At 37.2% G+C, this 23,060-nt stretch overlaps 1 protein-coding gene and 2 long non-coding RNA genes across 4 annotated transcripts; all 3 read right to left on the reverse strand.

The window, feature by feature from the left end:
- Positions 1-2,263: 2,263 nt before the first annotated feature.
- Positions 2,264-3,522, reverse strand: LOC131330601 (uncharacterized). Its single transcript, XR_009201153.1, has 3 exons — positions 2,928-3,522; positions 2,775-2,849; positions 2,264-2,544 (listed from the first exon to the last, which is right to left on the reverse strand). It is a non-coding gene; the product is annotated as an uncharacterized LOC131330601 (long non-coding RNA).
- Positions 3,523-7,705: 4,183 nt separating this feature from the next.
- Positions 7,706-13,571, reverse strand: LOC131330602 (uncharacterized). 2 transcript variants are annotated; one of them, XR_009201154.1, is made up of 4 exons: positions 13,470-13,571; positions 12,107-13,068; positions 8,358-8,537; positions 7,706-8,120 (listed from the first exon to the last, which is right to left on the reverse strand). It is a non-coding gene; the product is annotated as an uncharacterized LOC131330602 (long non-coding RNA). The 2 variants fall into 2 exon arrangements; XR_009201155.1 differs by lacking the exon at positions 8,358-8,537 and having other exon boundaries at positions 8,016-8,120.
- Positions 13,572-15,412: 1,841 nt separating this feature from the next.
- On the reverse strand, positions 15,413-18,533 carry LOC131330603 (putative F-box/FBD/LRR-repeat protein At4g03220). Its single transcript, XM_058364232.1, has 3 exons — positions 17,443-18,533; positions 16,261-16,443; positions 15,413-15,727 (listed from the first exon to the last, which is right to left on the reverse strand). Exons 1-3 carry the CDS (start codon positions 18,454-18,456, stop codon positions 15,437-15,439), a joined length of 1,488 nt encoding a protein of 495 aa, XP_058220215.1. The 5' UTR covers positions 18,457-18,533; the 3' UTR covers positions 15,413-15,436.
- Positions 18,534-23,060: the final 4,527 nt, after the last annotated feature.

Here is a 23,060-nt window from a genome sequence, read left to right on the forward strand (position 1 = left end):
AAACCCAGTTAGAGTTGACTTTTCTACTGCAGCTCTAGCAATAATGTCTTCCAATGATTCTTTGGGATTGAAATTAACGCGATGCATTCCAGGTAAATAGAGAGCGAGTCGGGTAACCATTGGAACCTCTTCGTGCATATGATGACCGAATATATGCCAAGCAGCTTCTGGTGGTCCAATATACCTTCCATCAAGGTATTGCTTAATTTCATTAGCTGATCCCAACACATTGTTGTCTGATCATAACCCTTGTAAATGTACTTGTGAATGTATTTTACACATCTCATCCCAGCACAAACTTCTACATTAATATGACAATTGAACATTTTGGATAGATGAGGATTATATGGCACGACATCCCTGTTGTTGACTTCGTGCCCCCTGACAATATACACTTGCCCATCATTACGACGGCGATAGATGGGATATCCATTTTCGTCCATGGTGGTGGTTTCTACAAAGTCACGAGGTACCTTTTAGTGCATTTTTCATTTTCCATGCAAGATGCATGTGGATTTCGAGCACTGCATGGCCCATGTACCATACAACTCTTGACCGTTTCGAACAGTTCAAGATCATCTTCTGGATTTGGAAATTCGGCACAAACTAACTAGTCAACTTGAGCGCAAGTACGGATTTTATCCCCACCTTTAAGAAAGAATAGTACATGCATATGTGGGAGACCACGATTTGAAATTCAATAGTGTATACGTGGGCAATTTTTTGACCAAACACTTTATCTTTCTCAACCTCCTTCATCAAAGCCTTTCTCTTTAACTCGAAAACACGGGCAACCAAATCTGGACAGTCAACAGCGGGTTTGATGAGGCAATAGAGCTGAAGTAATTTCCGGCCATTTGGGATTTGCAGTCTTGGTGAGGAAAATATCAGGGTGATGGTTATATCTCGTGATAGCCATTGAATCTTGAAATATCTCAAACATATGTCTTGGGCTACTAGTGAATGAAGATGGCAAAATAAACATTTTACCAATTTGATCAGGGTTCAAACCATCAGGACCAATATCAGTCAAATCCTGGTATAGAGAAGAACGAAGTCTCACTTGATTAAGCTTATAGTATGTCAATCGATTCTGCTCAGTTGCTGCCCAAGCATCTACCAAGAACTCCTGAAATAATTTTTCTCCTCTCAAAATGGTTGAATACTCTGTTGTACGCTCAAATAAATAGTAACTATAAAAATCCATTTGAGTTAGTCGCACTGTCGCAGGTCGATTATTTTTCACATCCCACTATTTCATCTCAGGTTCCCATCCAAGTTCTCCATGTGGGAATAGCAAGACGTAGTGTAATGGAAAATACGCTGGGTGACATTCGTTAATTTGCATCAATTGATTATCTCCTCTCAAATGCAAGATGATATCTCTCTTGCCGCTAGCTTTAGAACCATCTCCTGGTATAACTACCGCAATCTCATCTGTCGTTGGTAGATTATACATTCGTCGATCTTTTGACGAACTATAGTGAAGATGGGCTGGTAGAGTTTGTCCCGCCACGTCCAGTTGATCCAGAATTGCATATGCTTGACGAAATTTATCCACAAATGGATTAACTTGCAATAGAGTTTCTTGGATAGTTTCTAGTGCATCCCTTCTCAACTGCTCATTGTTACGATTCCGAACTTCCAAAGCTGAAGTAGGATAAAAAATATACAGTTGTGCATACTTTGCATCTTTTCCATGTTGTGGTAGTCGTGAACCTGCTCCATGCCGCAATTCCCCATGGATAGTGAAAGATGTAGGATCACTTCCAGCCGACACTCGTGGATCCAATGTAGCACCAAGACTAGTGAAAGCATTGGTTGCATTGTACCCTCGAGCATGCTTTCGAAATGATTTTAATCGGTCATCATCCCCATCATACAATGCTCGAATTGGCGTTGGGGGTGTAAGAAGTGTATGTTGCCTGACCTTTCCTTGCAAACAGCAAGTGCCGAATAAGGGACGACTTCTAGAAGATTTTGTCAATCTCTCATCCATCCAATGTAGGGCTTTACAATTTGTACATTTAATATCCATCTTGCCAAGATAATGCCTAACTAAATTGTTGTGAGCTCAGCTAGGTCCCTTTAAATTCATAGGCATTTCTGATTCATCATCCAATCCGTCTTCACAACAAAGTTCCACTTGGTCGGTAAGAGTAAGCCTTCAAAAATTAAGAAATATTCGTTGGGAAAAATACGGGTATTTTGAAGATGTTAAAATCTAGGAGATGCAATCGTCCAAAAAAAAGGCTTACCGATTCGTGTGCGGGGGGAAGATGTGTTTAGCATGAAGGATGGAGACATGGAAGTTTGTGCAACCCTTTGTCACTTTTTTGCAGATTTAGTGACATTTGATCCCTGTCCGAAGCAGTTGAGAGGACGACGATTGGGTGTTATAGATGGAGAGTTCACATGTGGGATTGGTCCTGAACATTCCCTGGTTTGATCTATTTGCGACCGTTGTCCCGATTGAATTCTCTCTCGGTCTCGACGTGCACGTTGGGCCAATGTTGCTTTTGATATCATATTACCGCTGGTTACCTAGAATATCATTTTTCCATCAATTTTATCTTCATTGGAATGGGGTAGTGATGTTTGGGTATTACTTTCAACCCTCCTTACTTTTATAGAAGAGTATTGATAAGTTTAAAACCAGTTCTCCTTATAAAAGTAGAAGTACCACTACCACATTAGCAAGTTCATTGGAAAGGGGTATCGATATTTTTTTTTTCGAATGAAAAATCTATATAATGTGGGTCAACACGTGATACCTGTGAGTTTTCCTTTCCACTGCATACGTACGTTGCCTTCCCTTTTCTAGCCATTGCTTCTAGTCTTTGTATTTCCTATTAAAAGATACGTATAATGTATTAGGGTTACTACATAGGATTTGCAAGAAAATTCGTATTTCAATGGCGACTTACCTCGTGAACATGGACGGCAATGTTGCTATCTCGGAGAGGTTGAACCTTTACGTATCAAGTCAATTGAGAAATAGCACAAATTAAAAAGCATTGTTAGAAGATGTAGATAGTCGACAATGTTTTTGATTCATAAGAGTCTCAAAAAGTAGCAGTACCACACTATTTATCAAACTATACTCCTTAAAAAAGTAGCAGTACCACATTAGCAAGTTGATTGGAAAGGGGTATCGATGTTTTTTTTTGTCTAATGAAAAAGCTATATAATGTGGGTCAACGTGTGATACCTGTGAGTTTTCATTTCCATTGCATATGTACGTTGCCTTCTCTTTTCTAGCCATTGCTTCTACTCTTTGTATTTCCTGTTAAAAGATACGTATAATGTATAAGGGTTACTAAATAGGATTTGCAGAAAAATCCGTATTTGTATGGCCACTTACCTCGTGAACATGGATGGCAATGTTGCTGTCCTGGAGAGGTTGAACCTTTACGTATCAAGCCAATTGAGAAATAACAATTATTAAAAAGCATGGTTAGAAGATATTGATAATTGACCCCTTTTTTTTTCCGTGATTCATAGGAGTCTTACATTTGGATATGGCAAGTGTTGTTCTGATCTCTGAGCAATGCTTTGCTTTAAAATTCATTCTCGGTCTCGTCGTGCACGTTGTGCGAGTGATGCTTTTGATAGCTCTTTACCATTTTGTGCCTAAAGTATGTGTAGAAGCAAATCTTATGAGAATTATTTTTGTAATCCCAATACTCCAAACAAAATTAAAACACTATCAAATTGTAGTTTAGTTAGTTGACTCCCGATGTTATTTTCAAAAGAAAATAGAAGATATGCCTAAAGGTGATACCTGTGAATCTTCCTCTCCATTGCCCACATGTGTTGCCTTCCCTTTCCTAGCCATTGCCTTTAAGTTCCTCTAATCCCAAGATTGAAAGATGCCTAACGCGAGGGAAAGAACCCAAAAAATTGGGATAAGCTAATTTGATATAAACAGTAAAAGGGTTACGGATAATGAAAAATGATACCCAAAAATCTCATTCCAACATTTCAATATTAATTTTAATTGGACGGAAGCCTTATTAAACTTAAAGGCACGACGGGGGTGGTATTATTCCCTCAGAATCAGTCAAGAACTAATACTACACTTGCAAGAATAGAACGCAAATAGCAAAGCACCCAGTTTCACTAAACTTACTAACAAAAGACAACCAAGTAATTGATTGAGCTAGCGACAATTCAGCAGCCATGGTGAAACGTTTCAACTTCACATAGCCGATTAGCGTTCTAACTGTCCCTAAATCTCAAGTTTAGCAATTCACTAAATTCTAAGATGCTTCTGGTCCTCTTTTTCAAACACGTTAAAGTAACAACTAAGAATATAACTTATCAAAAAAAAAAAAACAACTAAGAATATAGTTGCAAGCTTCCAAGTGAAATAGCAACAAACTTGGGCTCAAGAAGTTAATTTTTGGTTGGTTGAGACATTTAAAAGTTGATTATAATACGGATTTTAGACAAACCCATAATCTTCAATATGAGCCTCAGTAGGATTAGGAATGGCAAATAACGCGCGAATTTTGTGCGCAAGATCATCACATATATTTATAAAAAATCGTTTTCACAATTCCAACGGTTGCAGTGGTGAGCATTGTGTAAGAATAATACAAAATAATATGTTCGGCGCACATTAAGCTCCTAGTGGAACGGATAGAAGGATATGCCCCATATCAAATCCTTCGATGTTTGAACCCCTTGCATGAGAATAGAGAAAAAAATTCAGCTGAAAATAATCGTGATTTGAACTTACCTCACTACCCAAGAGACTAAATTGTTAACATCATGGATTTTACAGGAAAAGGTGAAAACATTGCACTACTATGCGCCAAACATTGCCCATCATGCATCAAATATTGCAAAAGTATATCTATATAAATTAGCACAATATACTTTATCAGGAAATGGTGGACTTGATAAATTGACGTGGTACTGAAACATGAGTTAATACCAACCAAGCTCATCTCATAAATATAAGGAAGAGAAAATTAGAAAAAACACAGAAAATCTAAAGGCACGGCTCAAACATATTTGATTAGAAACAAAACCATCCAATCCAAAAAAAAAAAATTGTTAATAATACCTCAAATTTAAGCTCGACAAATTTCTCTAAATATATTTTTGCTATTCTTTCTTGCAGTAAAATATTAGAAAGTAAGAAGAAGGTAGAAGAAAACAACAAAGTTAGGATTAACGTAAAAGATCCAAGGTTGTCAAAAAAACTAAAACTATTCTCTCTCACACTCATTTTTTCTCCCAATTTTCGGTAAAACTAACCCAATTGTTCAAAGAAAAGATCGAACTTGCATGAGAACTGAAAAAAATCCTTCGATGTTGAATCCCTTGCCATTGCTGAACCCAATTTTCGACAAAAGACACGCAATATGAGTAAAAATCATTCCAGAAAAAAATCAATCTTGCATGAGAACTGGAAAAAATCCTTCGACGTTTGAATCTCTTGCATGAGAATTGAGAAAAAATTCAAGAAATCGAACTTACCTCACTATCGGGAATGGTCATTCAGAAGTTGGAAAACGTGACAAAACGTATGCCTGTGAAAAAAAATCGTTTGTTGGTTTCCATATATGCTTGTGTAAAATCGTTTGTTGGAAAATCATTCAAACAGCAGGTTGTCTACTAATCGTTCGCTCAGAAAGTTGTTTGTGAAAAAAATTAAATTGATCTTGAACTAGGGGTGAGCATGGATCGGATTGGTCTAGTTTTATAGTAATCCAATAACCAAACCACTACTTACGGATTAAGAATTTAGAAAACCAAACCAATCCATAAAATTCATAAAACCAAACCAATCCAAACCATTCAAAGGCGGTCTGGTTTCGGTTTTAAACCACGGTTTGTTTAAAATTGAGATATCATTACTATAAACTATTTTAAGTACTTAAAATTGCATAGATAACTTAAACTAAAAGTTATATTGAAATTAATATATTAAAATCATCAAAACTCACTAACATCAATCAACTAAATAAGAATAGAATACATTAGAAAGTAAGTTACCGAGATAAAAGAGTAGGAAATCACTTTACTAAGCCCAAACCGTGTATGTTTAGCGTAATGAAATTGTAGGAATAGGAAGGTTAGGAAATTAATATTGAAAGTGAAAGAAAAGAATAGGGTGGTGGAATAGAGTATTAGATAAGGAAATAAAGTTTATTAAGTATATCTAAACAAATTATATACTATGTGTGTGTGTATATCACACGGTTCGGATTAGTTTGGAACTAGAACCATTAACATAAATCCATAAACCAAACTATTTAACACGGTTTCTATTTTTTTTAAACCGAGACCTAACCACATCATTAAAAAATCAAATCAAACTATTCGGTTTGGATTGGTTTGGACTGGATTCACGGTTTCATGGTTATTTTGCTCACCCCTATTAAATGCATGAGTAGTGAAGGTTTATTCGGCTAGGTAAATTGTAGGTTTCCTTTCCTTTAGTTTGGTAATTGTGGTAGCATTATTTCCCGAAATCACTGGGAACGAATCACCCAAAATCTCACATTCGTTATAGGTTTCCATGAATGATTCCATTTTTTCGGCTAGGTTAATAGAAGTTTAAATCAAATCTTAAATCTAATGTGATAATCCCACCCTCCCAAAATCTCGGCATCTAGCAATACGTGATTGAGATTATAAAGGAATCATTGCATGCATGGTTCTGATTATAAAAGAATCTTAAATCTTTTGTGATAAAGGAATGTCGAGATTTGCAAACAATTTGTCAGCTAGGTTAATAGTATATTGCTAGGTTTTCTATCTTGTAATTTCAGCCGTTTAAAAAATGTGTACAAATCTAATGGTCGAAAATATACGAATTCAATTACCACTCTGTTATATTATATAGATCTTAAATCTTTTGTGATAAAGGAATGTCGAGATTTGCAAACAATTTGTTGGCTAGGTTAATAGTATATTGCTAGGTTTTCTATCTTGTAATCTCAGCCGTTTAAAAAATGTGTACCAATCTAATGGTCGAAAATATACGGATTCAAATACCACTCTGTTATATTATATAGATCACCGGATCATGCCCACATGGGCGACCCGATTTGGTTCCGGACCCGACCCCAAATTCCAACACCCTCAAGTGCAAGCAGGTCCCATCTTCTTCCTTGGTTATATAGGCGCAGTTATGGACAAATTATTTTTCAAAGTAATGGCTGTTGTGGATTTTAATAAATTTGGAATATAATTTTCGCATTTCACTTTTATATAAGTGCACTCCTTTAAGTGCTCTTATTGTGTATAACTTTGAGCACGGAATCACAAATTTTAGAGTGCATTAGTAGAAAAGTGGGGTGCAAAAATCATTACCAAGATAAATCTTTACTAATTTTGTTAAAATTCAAGTAGTATTACTCCTATTTACTTATCATTTATTAGGATAGGAGGAATTGAGAAAACGTGAATTTTAACTTAAATAGTTTCCAGAAAAGACTAACCAAAAATAATAATCTCATTTGGATGTTTTCCGTCTTTCGTTAATTTTTTGAACATTTGGTTATGAAATTTTACTATTTAAATTTTGTTCGTTAAATTTTCTCCTCAACCACCATTGATTTCTTGATCCCAATCGGTTATAAGGATAAAAAGTATAGACAATATCTTTTTTTCTACGATAATAACTTCTTTTTCTACTTTTGTGGTAACAAAGAGAATTTTCCCATCATGAAATAGGATTCAAAGAAACTTACAACTACTTATGGGGCCTTTTCAATTCGGAAGAGAAAACAAACAAATGTCTGCTTTAATTGAAAACAAAGCAACAAAGTAAAAGGAGCATCTATCTTATGAGAATATGCCAAACAAGTTCTACTAAAGCTCCTCTGCTATGGGGCTCTGGTCTTGTGGAAGAAAAGAGATTATAACATTAGAATATAGCTGTGCAAACTTCGTTATCTAGGAACAAAATGTTTGTCGAACAAGAGGAGGATCCGCAGGGTCGCTCTTTAAAGACAGGGTCATTTCTTGCAATGTTGTTTCATGCCTAAGCAAAAACATCTTAGTTCCTCGGATATCAATCCTTGCAACCTTCAGGTTATATGCTCGATTGACTTGAGATTTCGACTCTGAGATCTCCAATACCGCTCGTCATTGCAACTCTGCAATTAAGAGTAATGGAATAGAATTTATTATAATGACAACTAGTTTTCTTATGTTAAATACGAGTTTGAAACACATTGTCGCAGACAGAAATATCTACACATCAATTACTTATAAAAGAAACCGGTCATGATTCCACAGATTAAAGCACATATATTAAACCAAACAAAGAGAGGATTGTCTAGACGAGACGAGCTCAGTATTAAACCACATATACTAAACCACACATGTATTACCTCTGGTGCATTCTTGGAACAATTTACACCTATGGTGATGGTGTGGAGTATTGGAGAGCTTCTAAGAAAGCATATTATCCCTGTGACTTGATCTTTGGTTAACTCAGTATGGAGCTCCAAGGTCACGAGATTATTGAAAGAACATGGAAGACCACTTTCAGAATCTATGTTTGACAAAATCTGCGAGGGAGAAAAAAAAAGGGGGGCAGCGATTAATCAACAATTCATATGTCAAAGATGGAAAAACAATGATGTGGATAAAAAAAATTCCACTACATGGACAGTGAGCCCCACCATGGTTAAGTGAACTCTTTTTTTTTTTCGCCAACAAATTATTGGCGTTAGTGGTGTGTCAGATTACAAGCAAGCGTTCAATGCTCTTCAATGAGCTCGAGCCTCAACCCTCCCATTGGAACCTCAAACCTTCCAATTGAAACCAAGGGACTTATAACCTCAAGGGTAATAGGATTTGAACTGATACACGAGAGTCACATCTTCTCAAATCATCCCATTTGTTCTTTGCCAACGATATCATTTTGTTTGGTAAGGCTTCTATTGAGAAGGCTAGGGACTGTGTCCTCTGTTATGGTGGTCAGGAATCACACAGGCATTTGTTTTTTGAATGTCAATATGCTACCTTGGTTTGGACTGGAATTAGTCCAAGTGCCATAGGCATGGGGATAGCTTGAGCTTGTCGTCTGAAATCCAGTGGGGATCCCAGAATTGCTCCAAGTCGGTTTCATCTATCATTTTCCAGTGGAGTTTGGCTGCTTCTGAGTATTTCCTTTGGAGGGAGAGAAATTCAACAATTTTAAGACAAATTGGAGAAGATTCCTCTGCCCTTGTTAAGAGAATTGAGGAAGAGATCAAAGCCTGTTTGGCTTCTTTGAAGTCTTCCCGCCATTCTGCTTCTGATGTTGCTGTGTGCCAAGAATGGGGGATTTCAGACAGAGCAGATAACTAGCCTTGATTTGTCTGTTTGTATGGTGGTTCATTTCTTTTGTTAGTTGTTTGTTTTGTTAGGTTGGTAGCCTTTGTTTTGGCTGTAGTGTTGTAATTCTCTTCCAAGGCTATCCCCTTGGTCTTTTGGGCTTGGTCCCTTCATAAAATTGCCTTTTTCCAAAAAAAGAAAAAAAAAAAAAAAGGCTTCTATTGACAGGCGAGAATATTTATGGGGCTCGAAGGAAGTGTGTAGAAAGATGCATGTGGTGGGTTGGACTAAAGTCACTAAACCTAAATCCGTAGGGGTTTGGGCATTAGCAGTTCGAACCATGCAAACGTTGTTTCCCTTGCGAAACTCAATTGGCATTTCACAATGAGACGGAGTCTTTTTATGGGCTAGGGTTTTTAAGAGTAAGTACAGTAGCACTGATAACCGCAACTATACACCCTCTCAATTATGGAGAAGCATGTACAAAGGAAAAGCATTGTTTAATAAAGGAATGCGGGTGGTGATTAAAGGGGGTCTTACCACTAGTTTTTTTGGTTTGATAATTGGTTAGGCCAGGGTACTTTACCTTCGATCGTTGAGGGTCCCCTCAGTCCTACTGAACATAACCTTAGGGCCCGGGATGTATGGGAGAAGGGCTTCTGCGCTTTGGGTAATACTTCCCTTACGTTTCCTCCTCATCCTCCTACGGCGATCACTAGTCAAACCATCCAATGGTACTCTAACAAACCTGACACTAGGTGTTGGAACTCCCCGAATGGTTTGTTTAATTAATAGTTACTGATGCCTACAACTTATGTGTTGATAGAGAGAGTACCAGTCCTATTCTGGATTGGAACAGGGTCTGGAAAACCCCGGCGAATCCTAGAATCCCCCATTTCCTTTGGCTTGCTGCCCAGGAACGTCTTCCCACTTTGGACAATCTTTGCACCAGAAATATCACAAACTCACCTGTTTGCCCTCATGTCAAAACAATGTCGAAAGGACTTTGCATGTCCTTAGAGATTGTCATGTAGCTAGGGAGCTGTGGTCTTCACAACCCCTGTGACTCTCCTGATCTTTTCAACTGTCATCTCTCTATTTGACGCAAATACAATTGCAAACTCAAAGCTGTTCGTTCTACAGGCGTCCCTTGGCAAATCATTTTTACAGTGTCTTGTTGGTGCTTGTGGCTCAATCGAAATAGATCCCACTTTAACTCCTCTCAAAGTTTTAACCCGACAACGGATAAATTGTTCAATACCCAAGATATTATTGGTTGGGCCCAAGAACGGTACTTTATTGCCTAGAAACCTAAAAGAGCACCTCACACTAGTGTTTTACTGCTGGGTTGGGAGCCCCTCAACGTTGGGAGAGTGAAAATTAATACAGATCGTGCATTTGATGCACATGGAAGAGCGGAGTTAAAGCATCCAACTCTAAACCAATTGGCTAAGAGTGGAGAGGCCGCCAAGGTTCATATACTAGTTTTGGAGGAGATAATTAACCAATGTGGGACAAATCTCAACAAGCTGAAGCAGGGGATAATATTAGGGACAGTTTGGGTAATTGCATTGAAGGATACCGACATAACAGAGGAACAAGTCCACCTCTAGCAGTTGAACTCTGGGCTTTACGGGATGGTTTACAACTAGGGAAGGACCTAAATTTACCTAGCATTGAGGCGGAGGAGGATGCCGTTATGGCTACCCAGCTTATTCAAGACCAAGGTTCAACTGATTGACATCCTTTGAGCACACTTATTTCTGACTGCAGGTTCCTCTTGTGGTTCACCTCAGCGACGATCAGCCATGGATACAGGGATGCTAATGGGCATATTGATATTCTAGCGAAAGCAGTTTTGGACTGCATACAAGTTTTAGTTATTTTACTATTCCTATGGACGTAATTTCATTTCAATTACAAAAATAAATTGTAGGGGTTAAATACCCCAGAACTGTGAACTCTTAATGTTAGTTAGGCCCTTTTTGAAACAAAAAAGAAAAGGAAAGGAAAGAAAGCAAGCCACTGACAATGAAATCAAACACAAATTGTAAGAATCCTATGACCTACTCCCTCCGAGATTCATCTTTCTTTTTCGGGATGTCTGTCACACACTAGTGGAAAATACTTTTTCATAACTATCCTTTGCGTTAGGCTATGAACGATATATTCAAGATTATGAATAAAGGGGCATTCATGTAAAGTACAACCTTTCTATTTGAGTTTGACTACAATTACTGCACATCTCCTCTAAAAGTAGTTCTAAATAAGGGCCAAGAACGTGAAATTGAGGGAGTAGATCGAGAAGGAGACTATCAGCCTTCAAGAACCTGCGCAACCAAGCAAACGAATTCTGAACACCATCGCAACACAGTTCAGAACCTACAAAGCTACAGTTATTTATCATCTCCATCAAGCATGGTGATTAACAGACAAAGAAAACCACCAAAATATTCAGGTTTCAACATTTAAATCACAATTTCATGCATGTCATGTTAAATCAGATAAGGGATTCGAATTCAGTGCAAGTAGTCTAGCCTAGATCATATTCACCTCACTCGCTCACCCTTCTCTCGCAGGCATCTGTTACTTACATCAAAATAGATACAGGGACAAAACATGCAGTTTTGCCTTGAACTTTTTTCCTTTGTAATATTCCGTTGCAATAAAAATTTAAAAAAAGAAAGATAAAAATTACTCAATTATAAAAAGTCAACATAAAAGTACGTGAATTCATCTCATGCAACAGAAAGAGCTACCACCACCAAGGCACCAACAGCTAAAGATAAAAGGTATAAATTACTAGTGAGAAACTGACCTCGAGAACTGGCCTTCCGACGGACAGAGATCGGACAAAACAGAGTGCAGATATAAAGGTCGCTGCCCTCTGCAATTCCGCTGGACTTTGTGGTTTTCAGTAGCGGAGCAAATAAAATTTTCTTGTATCGAGGTATTCAAAGCTCTCCGTCATACATTGCACACGAAAAATGTCAGACTTATCCCAGTAGAATCTCCGCAGACTTGGGGCAAAAATCTTGGCCACGCTATTCATGTATGGGGAGTACCCTGTGACTTGTAATTCCAGTAACCCAATGCAAGAAATATCCAAAGTATTTAGGCTACCCTCGAGTTCTAAAATTTCAAGGCCCGGGCAGTTGATATTGAGAGCAGACATTCCTACACTACCCTTCAAGCACAGTTTCCTAAGGAGAGGGAAATTACTACCCGAAAACACATCCGAACTAGCATTGAGCCATATATTAGTAAGACACAAGGTGTGGACTGACGGAAGGCTTGCCCTGGTATACAAGACCTTTACAGCCAAAATCACTGGACAACTAGCCCGAAGATTAGGGTATGGTGATTCAACGTGAGAACCCTAAGCGTGTTGCAACTAAACAAACTAGGCGGGAGATCAACGACACAGTCTAAATGAACGTCTAGTTCGAGATCTTCGATACCCTGCTCCATGACTAGTTCGACGCAATCGAGCAAGCAAGAGGAACTTACAGGACCGGAGAGGCAGAAGGTGATGATATTGGAGTCGGGTTGGCGGCGAGACAACACCGAGGGTATGAAATCCATAGCTGTGGAATCGAGAGAGGGATGGGAGAAATCGAGATGAGGGTGGGAGCGCCATAAGGATAGGTGGTTCCAGTGTTTGGATAGGACGCTGGTTTGGACGATGGATTTGAATGGGAGGAGAGAGAATATGTGGCGGAGTAATTCGTCTGGCACATCACTGACTCTGCGTCGGCTGTTTCTCTCCTTCAACTCGCTCTTCTGTGCAGTGCCAAATCAGAGTCAAACCAAGCAAACACAAACACACACAACACAGAGAAACACAAGGATTTACGTGGTTTTCAATAATCGGGTACGTCCACGGAGGGGCAGCGGATTCACTATATTTACTGGAGGAATATTACAACAATCTCAAACTCACACAGTATTGCCTCACAATCCACTCATGTATCACTCTCTTCTCTTTGATTTCTGATACAACACTCTGAACCAAAGGTCTTCATTTATAGCCAGATGAGACCCTGTTCATTTGCCACGGTAGTCTCCCTTCATTTACTCCAAAGGAGGCTGAAGTATACTGGAGGATATCAGATGAAGATTTGGGAGGCTCCTTGTCTGCTAAGTAAATGCAGGCGTGAGTTGGAGCTACAAAAGTCAACATTCTGCTTCATCTTCTGGGAGGCTCGTGTTTCCATGGATTTTTTTGTGCTGTTGTTTATCTCTCTGGTCTCAGATTTTTGGGTACCTCTGTTCTTACAGGGTCTCAACCAGGATGGGTCTGGATTTAATACACTATCGTTCAATTTAATCGAAAAAAAATGAGTTATATATCTTTAAATTGATAATAAATAAATTTTATATTTAATAAGGATCTTGTTTGATAAATCTCAATTAGTTCTGTTTGACAATATTTTTAAAATTACATAAAATATTATAAATGACAAGATATAATCGTTTGAAAAATGGCACAAACTCAAAAAAAAACTATTAAATCCGGAAGAGGGAGTACAAAGGTTGCAAAATTATGACCTTTATATACTAAGGCCCCGTTCCAGAACACCTTCTTAAAAAATAAAAACTTATTTCACATTTTCAAACTCAAAAATAACGTAAATGAAAAATAATTTTTTAATTTTTTTTGCACCGTATTAAAGATCTCAATGAGATCTATCAAACAAGATCCATAGTGATAGAAAAATTATTTGCGTAAGCACATGATTTTTAAGCTTGAAATTGCCTTCTTAAAAAATAAATACTTATTTATCGTTCCGGAACGGGGCCTAAATTTATTTCATTCCCCTGTGTTTGCTTCTCTTTTTAAAAAAATATTTTTCAAAAGATTCTTCTTAGATTTCATTTACTTTCAATCATTTTTATGATTATGGCACTCTCATTTAAGAGTGCGATTATTAATTTGGGAAGTGCCCCGGACAAAAAAAAAAAGATAAAGGTTGCAAAATTACAGCCGAATCCTCTGTTTCAGACTTATTTGGATACACTACCGATAAAGCTAAAGGGGCCGCCGAGTGGAAACCGATGGGGTACCGACGGGCACGTGAGGTCCACTTCGAGTCCCACACAGATGATCTGAGCCGATGAATAATTTTTAAAATTTATATTAGTAGCTTATTTTGTCTTTATTCAAAAAATTGGGTTTCGATCGTAATTTTTTACTTTATAGATTTTTCTCGTTTATGACAAAGTAATAATCCACAAAAAATCGACGAAAAACTAACAAAGGCCAAAAAAGAAAAAAAAAATTGAATAAGGAAAAAAAAAAAAGCCATTTGGCTTAATAGGTGTGCTCGAAAGTACTCCAACGATTTAAGGGGATTATATATGTATATGTAGATATTTATTTCGGCTAACAAACAGACATGCTAACATTAATCTTAAGTTAAGCATGCCAAACTGAAAACACAGCCACCAGTATACCAAAAAGAGAATAAATTCTTTACATCGCCGGTGTAAACATTTGTTTTCTCCAAATCAATTGCATCACAACACATGTTAAAACAGTGATCCCAATTAATAAAATATAACGACGTGTCACAATGCAATTAATTTGAAGGAAACAAATGTTTACACCGGCGGTGTAAAGAATTTATTCTCTACCAAAAATAGTTACAGAGGATTTGAAGGGCTCAATGCATGCGAAACTCCAATCAAGAAGGAGAATACAAGAGCAAGTTATGGTAGTAGGCGTCACCCACCACAGCCACCAGCAGACCAAATCAATTGCTAGCTAGCTGGTGATCATCTGCTTAAAGTCCAAGGCTTGAAGCACTTCCAGATGCTCAGAGGACTGGAATACGGCATTCATGGATGTTCCACCAATGGAGAACATTCCAATGAATGAAGGTAAAGTTCAATTGCATACCAATTCCGGATGTCATACTAGTCGAAAGAGTCAGATTTTTCTGCACATTACACTTGAACAATATATGTTCCAACAGAGGGTCTACTGGAAAAAAAAACTTTTCAAACACAAATGTTAATGAATATAAAAGTTTCTAAGATAAAATGTGACTATCTAAGGTAAATGTGGCTAAGTGAAAAAGCAGAAAGAAAAAAAAAATGCCATAAGTTGTGGCCAAAGAACTTATAATAAAAGCGCCTTTCTTGTTTATGTGTGCGGCGGAAGTAAAGTGACTATAACATTAGAAGATGCATGTGCAAACGTCATAATCTCAGACTGAACTCTTTGTTGCTCGAAAGAAGGAACCACGGGGTAGCTCCTTAAATTTAGAGTCATTTCCTGCAATGCTCTTCCGTGACAAAGTAACAATTTCCCTAAATAGACTGCCCTCTCATGCATCTGAACATCTTGTACATCAATTCTTACAACCTTCAGGTGAACCTCAATCGACTTGAGATTTTGAATTTGGGATTTCCAATATTGTTTTTCATCGAGATCCTGCAAAAACACCAAAGATAAGTAATACAATTGTAACGTCACAAGTTTTCTACATTCAATTAGAGTTTGAGGCACATTGAGTATCACACACATAGATTTCCAAAATATACAGGTCATGTCACGCCTTCCACAATTTGACAATTTACATCGTTATGAACCCTTCATACTGTAACGTGACCATGAATTCGCTTTACTGGGGGCACTTTTAAAAACAGAATAAGCATGCTAGAATAGAATTAAATATATTTGAGCATGTAAACTACGTTCCGAAACATGCATAACATTATACCATGAAGAACTTCATCTCATACGAAGGATACTCACACAATATTTGTGCAGTACTGTTAACGAAGTGTCAGATACCATAAATTTTGGGACGGGTTAGAAATGTGTCGGCTTTAGAGTTTCTGACAAGTTTTGGTGTCAAATTCATCTCTATAGAAGTGTCCCACGTATTTCAAATGGCCACTTCCGAGCAAATTCCATAACAAGTTGCCAATCGAGTATACAGAATTAATCAAGATCACAATTACCATATTCCTGGTGCCGGAACAACTATTTGAAATTATGGTCATTGTGCGGAGTATTGGAGAGCTTCTAAGCAAGCATGTTATCCCTATTATTTCATCTTTGGTCAAGTAAGTATGGAGCTCCAAGGTCACGAGGTTAGTGAAAGAGCATGGAAGACCACCTTCAGAATCTATCTTTGACAGAGTCTGCAAGGGAGAACAAAAGGCTACAGATTAATCAACAATTAACATGACAAAGATGGAAAAACTATACGATAGATAATGGAATTCCACTACATTGACAGCGAATTCTAAGCCTCGGACTCATGGTTAATAGTACTTTCTTGGTACCTCAAAACAATTGATGTTAGGGATCACATGAAAACTGCATATGCACAAGAGTCGAACTTCACGGCTAAAATAACAGTTAAAGACCAAAACCAAGTGGTTAAATTGATTCCTCATCTTGTGTTCATCTTCTCTGTCTTAGCCATTGTAGAGGTAATGTGGCATAGACTCACCAAAATGATTCAGCCAACCACTAATATTGAAATCAAACACAAATCATGAGAATGAATAAATAGCTGACCCATCTTTTCATTTTGAGATGTCCCATACTAGCAGTAAGAGTTTAATTTTTCGTATCTGTGCTTTGCACTACTCTACGAACATATTCAAAACCAAGAATAAATGGGCAATCTTGAAAAATGGCTTTGTTTGGTTTACTTTTTAGAAAGTTATTTTTGATAGTTGAGTGGTAATAAGTGGAGAGAGATAGAGAGAAAAATTTATTGAAAATTGTGCTAAGATTTAAAAGTTACACTCAAAAAGTTAAACCAAGCGAAGTTTGACCTTTCAATACAAGTATATCTACAATTATCGCACATCTCCTTTGTGCAACCCAGCAATCAAATTGTGAATACCATCCTAGCCCAGATCAGAACCTGAAAACATCTATTGTCTGGTTTCTACATTTGAATCATGATTCATAAAATTCAGAAGAGATAAAAAATAAGCACAAAAACTGTGTATGTTTGAACTTATTTGTTGTTTTAAGTGATTTTCTTTAAACTTTTATCAATATTTGTTAAGCTTTTTTACTCAAAAAGTAAGAAAAACAAAATCGACCCAAATCCACGACAAGGAGCTACCACCAACAATTGATCTCAAATTTGTTAAACTACTAAACTTTATTGTACAACTGACCTCAAGAACTCGGTTCCCGCTTCCAACAAACATAGATCTAGCAAAACAAGTTGCCGATAGTAAGGTGGATGCACTCTGCAATGTGGCTCTATCTGGTATTTTGTAGTGAAAACGGAGGGAGCATGTTTTGAGGTCTCTGAAGCTCTTTACACTACATTTCACAGAGATTCTGCTTTCCCAATACAAACTCTGGAGACTTGGGGCCCAAATCTTTGCCCAACTACCGACATATCGAAAGCACTTTATGATTCGTAATGCCAGTAACCCAGTGCCAGAAATATTCAAACCTTTTAGATGCAAACCGTCGAGTTTTAAAATCTCTAGGCCCGGGCAGTTGATATTAAGATGAGACAATCCTCTACAATTTTTCAACCACAGTTTCCTAAGGAGAGGGAAGTTATCCCCAGAAAACAAGTCCGAACCACCCCTAAAGTATACATTAGTTAGAGACAAGGCGTGGACCGACGGAAGGCCTCTGGAATCAGGATAATTGAAATGCCTATACGAGGGTAAAGGTGTTCCTTCTTCCCATAATGAAAAATACCTTCTATCATCAACAGGTTCTTCATATTGGTGATTCAATGTGAGAACCCTAAGCGTGTTGCAATCGAACAAACTCGAAGGGAGATCAAAGCTACAGTCTAAATAAACGTCGAGTTCCAGTCGTTCTATTCCGTGATTCATTACCACCCGGTCGATGCAATCGCGCAAGCAAAAGGGACTTAGGTAACTGCAGAGGCGAAAGGTGGTAATATTGGAGTCAGGTTGACGGCGAGATAACACCGCGCGTAGCAATTTGGTGAGTTTGTGACTGAGTAGCGGGTCTCTGACTGAGTCGAGAATGATGAGATGAGGGTGGGAGCGCCAAAGGCAGAGGCGGTTCCAGTGTTTGGAAAGAACGTCGGTTCGTGCGAGGGATTTGGTTGGGAGGTAAGCGAATATGTGCTCGAGCATTTCGTCCGGTAGATTAATGCTTGTTGTGTCTGCTTCTTCTTGGAGGATCGTTTTTCCCATTGGGATGCTCTGGTTGGTTTTTCTGTCTGCTGCTTCTTTTTTTCGGTCAAGCGGAAATTCGCCGCCTAGGGCTTCTACTTCCGTCTAGGGCTTCTACTTCTACTGGGCAGAGGGTTCAACTGTTCAACGACGAAGGGTTTTGTCTCCTAAGAGCGAGAAATTTTTTGGTAAGGGGTGGGTACCACGCGACCGTGCCGATGTAATGTGTGTTGAACGACACAGATTGAAATCCTCCCTCTCCTCTCACTTCACCACTTTCTCTCCTCTTTCTCTCACTTTTTTCTCTCTCTAAATTCGAGCAGTCCAAAATCAAAATGAACGGCTCAGATGCACTGAACGAAATACCACCTGACACCCATCCGACACAGAAAAATTTCTCATAATGAGCAGAGAGAGATGAGAGATGGAGAAAAATTTCTCGTTAGTGCTATACATGATAGTGTGGTCAAAAAGCATAAGCTCAATCGATAGGAATTGTCTACCAAGGCAAAATAAGAAAATTAAATACATACATTTCCTTCCGTCAAAAAAATTCAAAATTTTTTTAGTTCTCATTTTGCACAGTCGACAATATTCTTTGAATGGAGGGAATGTAATTTTATAATTTCTTAGATAATGTTTCATATCTCAAGTCAATGATAAACGGACGCTGAGGCTCTGCTGTCCACCATAGCACAGCAGCTCCTACCCACACCTCATACGGCACCATTTGGGGAAGGGAAAAAAAACCAAACTCTCCTTTGTAATTCTATGGAGTAGAAACGTAATTATGAGAGTACTAGAGTTAAAATTTAATTATGTATCTTTAGAATAATATAATCAAAATAATAAGATCTTCGCGCCAATTCAAACGGATTGAAAATTGGAACACTTAATTTTTTAATCATATGTTTTAATATATAAACGGTCTAAAAAATTAAGTACGCCAATTTTTAATTCGTTTGAACAAGTACGAAGAACTTATTATTCTAATCATATTATTCTAAAAAGATATAATTAGCTTTTGTTTATATGGCTTTCATAATCACGTTTCTGCACTACAGGATCCTAAATAAAGAGCAAATATGTAATTATGAGAACCCTAGAAACAAAAATTAATTATGATACTTTAAAATAATATGATTAGAATAATAAGATCTTTGCATCAGTTCAAACAGATTAAAAACTTGAGCACTTCATTTTTTTAGATGGTTTGTATATTAAAAAATATGGTTAAAACATTAAGTGCTCCAATTTTTAATTCGTTTGAACCGATACAAAGATCTTATTATTCTAATCATATTATTCTAAAGTATCATAATTAATTTTTGTCTCTAGGACTCTCATAATTAAGTATCTGCTCTTTATTTAGGATTCTGTAGATCAGAAACGTGATTATGAGAGCCCTATAGGCAAAAGTTAATTATATCTCTTTAGAATAATATGATCAGAATAATAAAATATTCGTACTTGTTCAAACGAATTAAAAATTGGCGTACTTAATTTTTTTAGACAGTTTATATATTAAAAAATATGATTAATAAATTAAGTGCTCCAATTTTTAATCCGTTTGAATTAGCGCGAAGATCTTATTATTCTGATCATATTATTCTAAAGAGACATAATTAAATTTTTAACTCTAGGACTCTCATAATCACGTTTCTGCTCCATAGGATTGTAAATGAAGAGTTTGGTTTTTTTTCCCTACCCAAAACGGTGCCGTGTGAGGTGTGGGTAGGGGCTGATGTGCCATGGTGGGCAGTAGAGCCCCCGCGTCCTAAACATGTTAAACAGGCTTATTAATTTAGTAAATACCCATTTGAAAGAAATTGTGGTGAATAGGTAGACTAACCTTTTCGAAGATAGACTCTTCTTTAAGACGATATGACGAAATTTTCTATCGTACGTAGTCCTGAATTCGAAAGAAGATTTTACTAGTTAACAAAATTGTTCATTAAATTGGGTGCTCATTGATATATGGACCGGTTGTTTATTCAGAGAGTTAAACCTAAAACAATTACATGTGTTCTAAGAAATTTTTATTTTGGGCGTTCATGTCTGTAGAGCCGCCAGTGGCTTCTGCTACTTGTGAATTGCAAACTGAAAGGCATGACTAAGCACAAGGCACTCTGAAAACGCGAGGTCAACAAAATCTTTTCAGACACAAATGTTAATGATTATAAAAGTTTCTAAGATAAAATGTGACTATCTAAGGTAAATGTGGCTAAGTGAAAAAACAAAAAAAATATGCCATAAGTTGGGGCAAAAGAACTTATAATAAAAGGTCCTTTCTTGTTTGCGTGTGCAGTGGAAGAAAAGAGACTATAACATTAGAAGATACACGTGCAAACGTCATAATCTCAGACTGAACTCTGTCGCTCGAAAGAAGGAACCACACGGTAGCTCCTTAAATTTAGAGTCAATTTCCTGCAATGCTCTTGCCAAATTAACAATTTTCCTAAATAGACTGCCCTCTCATGCGTCTTAGCAGCTTGTACATCAATTCTTACAACCTTCAGGTGAACCTCGATCGCATTGACATTTCAAATTTGGGATTTTCAATATTGTTTTTCATTGAGATCTTGCAAAAACGCCAAAAATAATAAGTTTCTACATTCAATTAGAGTTTCAGGCACATTGACTATCACACACATAGATTTCCAACATATGTAGGTCATGTCACGCCTTCCACAATTTGACAATTTACATCGTTATGATTTATGAACCCTTCATACAGTGACACAACCATGAATTCGCTTTACAGAGGCACTTTTAAAAACTAAATAAGCATGCTAGAATAAAATTATAAAAAAAATTCTGTAAATGTAATATAAAAAAAAAAAAGAGCTACATAGTTACACAAACTATATATGAAAACAACGCAATTGCTTAAATTATCTCAGTGGATCAAGTCTAAGAGAAATTCAATACATAACAGCTACAAGAAATTTGGGATCTCCCAACGGTTTTTTTAGTAACGGTTGAAAAAACCGTCGGTATAGATGGTGTTTAGCAACGGTTTGCAAAACGTTACTAGAAACAGGACTATAACAACGGTTTTCATGCAACCGTTACTAGATTACAAGACTATAGCAACGGTTTTCCATAACCGTTACTAAACACCGGACTATAGTGACGGTTTCCAATAACCGTTACTATAAACCGGACTATAGCAACGGTTTTCATTAACCGTTAGTAGATTTTCACACCGCCAAAACCAATTTTCTTTCATGCGATCGGTTTTCCAAATTCGAACTAACGATCGAGACGGTTGATTTTTTTTCATGTTGATTAAATCATTCTCGTAAAAATTTGACTCAATCGGATTTGTAATTATATTTAAAATATATACGTTTAAAGTAAAAAATTTCGATCGAAATCTAATTTTTTTTAATAAAGACGAAAAAATTGGCTTATTGGCTTATTTTTTGTCTTTATTCAAAAAAATGAAGTTTTGATCGAAATTTTTTACTTTTTAGATTCCTCTCGTCATGACGAAGCAATAATCCCAAAAAAATTGACGAGAAACTAAAAAATACAAAAAAAAATTGAATAAGGACAACAAATAAGCCACTTCGGCTTATTTGTCCGAACAAGCGTAGCTATCTTTACTATGTAAAAAATAGACGGTTCCAATCGGAAAAAAAAAAGTAGGTGTTTGTATAGTATAAACCGAATTTAAAAATTTGGATTAAGAATAAATCGATAAAACTCTAATGACATAAGTTAGCCCAACCGGTTTGCATAGTATAAATACTAGAAGGCCCTTAATCTTACACAAGTGTTGGGCTAGCCCAGCTGGTTTGCACACGCGCGCGCATACACGAAGTCCTGGGTTCGAATCCCAGGAGGAGCAAAATTGTTGTGTTGCCTTCCATGAGCCACGTGGCTGCCATGTCATATATTACCCTAGATTTTAAAAAAAAAATTGCCTTTAGCAACGGTAACCGTTCCTAAAAAAACAATCTGTACCAACGCTCGTCAAAACCGTTGCTATACCTCTACACCAACGGATATCTCGCAACGGTTTGGCCAACAGTTCACCAACCGTTGGTATTGCTTTTAACACAAAAAGCGTTGCTAAAAAACACAAAAAGCGTTGCTAAAAGTGTTAACGAAGTGTTTGTGCAGTACTGTTAACCAAATGTTTGTGCAGTACTGTTAACGAAGTGTCTGATACCATAAATTTTACTTCATCGGGACGGGTGGGAGAAAAGTGTCGAGCATGCTTTAGAGTTTCTGACGAGTTTTGGTGTCAAATTCATCTCTATATAAGTGTCCCACGTATTTCAAACAGGCCACTTCCGAGTAAATTCCATAACAAATTGCCAATCGAGTATACAGAATTAATCAAGATCACAATTACCACAAAACTGGTGCTGGAACCACTATTTGAAATTATAGTCAGTGTGTGGAGTATTGGAGAGCTTCTAATTAGCAAGCATGTTGTCCCTGTTATTTCACTTTTGGTCAAGTCAGTATGGAGCTCCAAGGTCAAGAGGTCATGAGCTCCATGTATCAATTCGATGTATGTAGGCATTTTTTCTAGTGTTGGTTTTAGCTGTTTTGCTTTGTGCTAGTTGCTAGCTAGACTTCAAAATCGTTGAGTCTATCTATATATATGT

The sequence above is a fragment of the Rhododendron vialii genome, chromosome 6a (genome assembly GCF_030253575.1).
Source record: "Rhododendron vialii isolate Sample 1 chromosome 6a, ASM3025357v1".
NCBI lineage: Eukaryota > Viridiplantae > Streptophyta > Magnoliopsida > Ericales > Ericaceae > Rhododendron > Rhododendron vialii.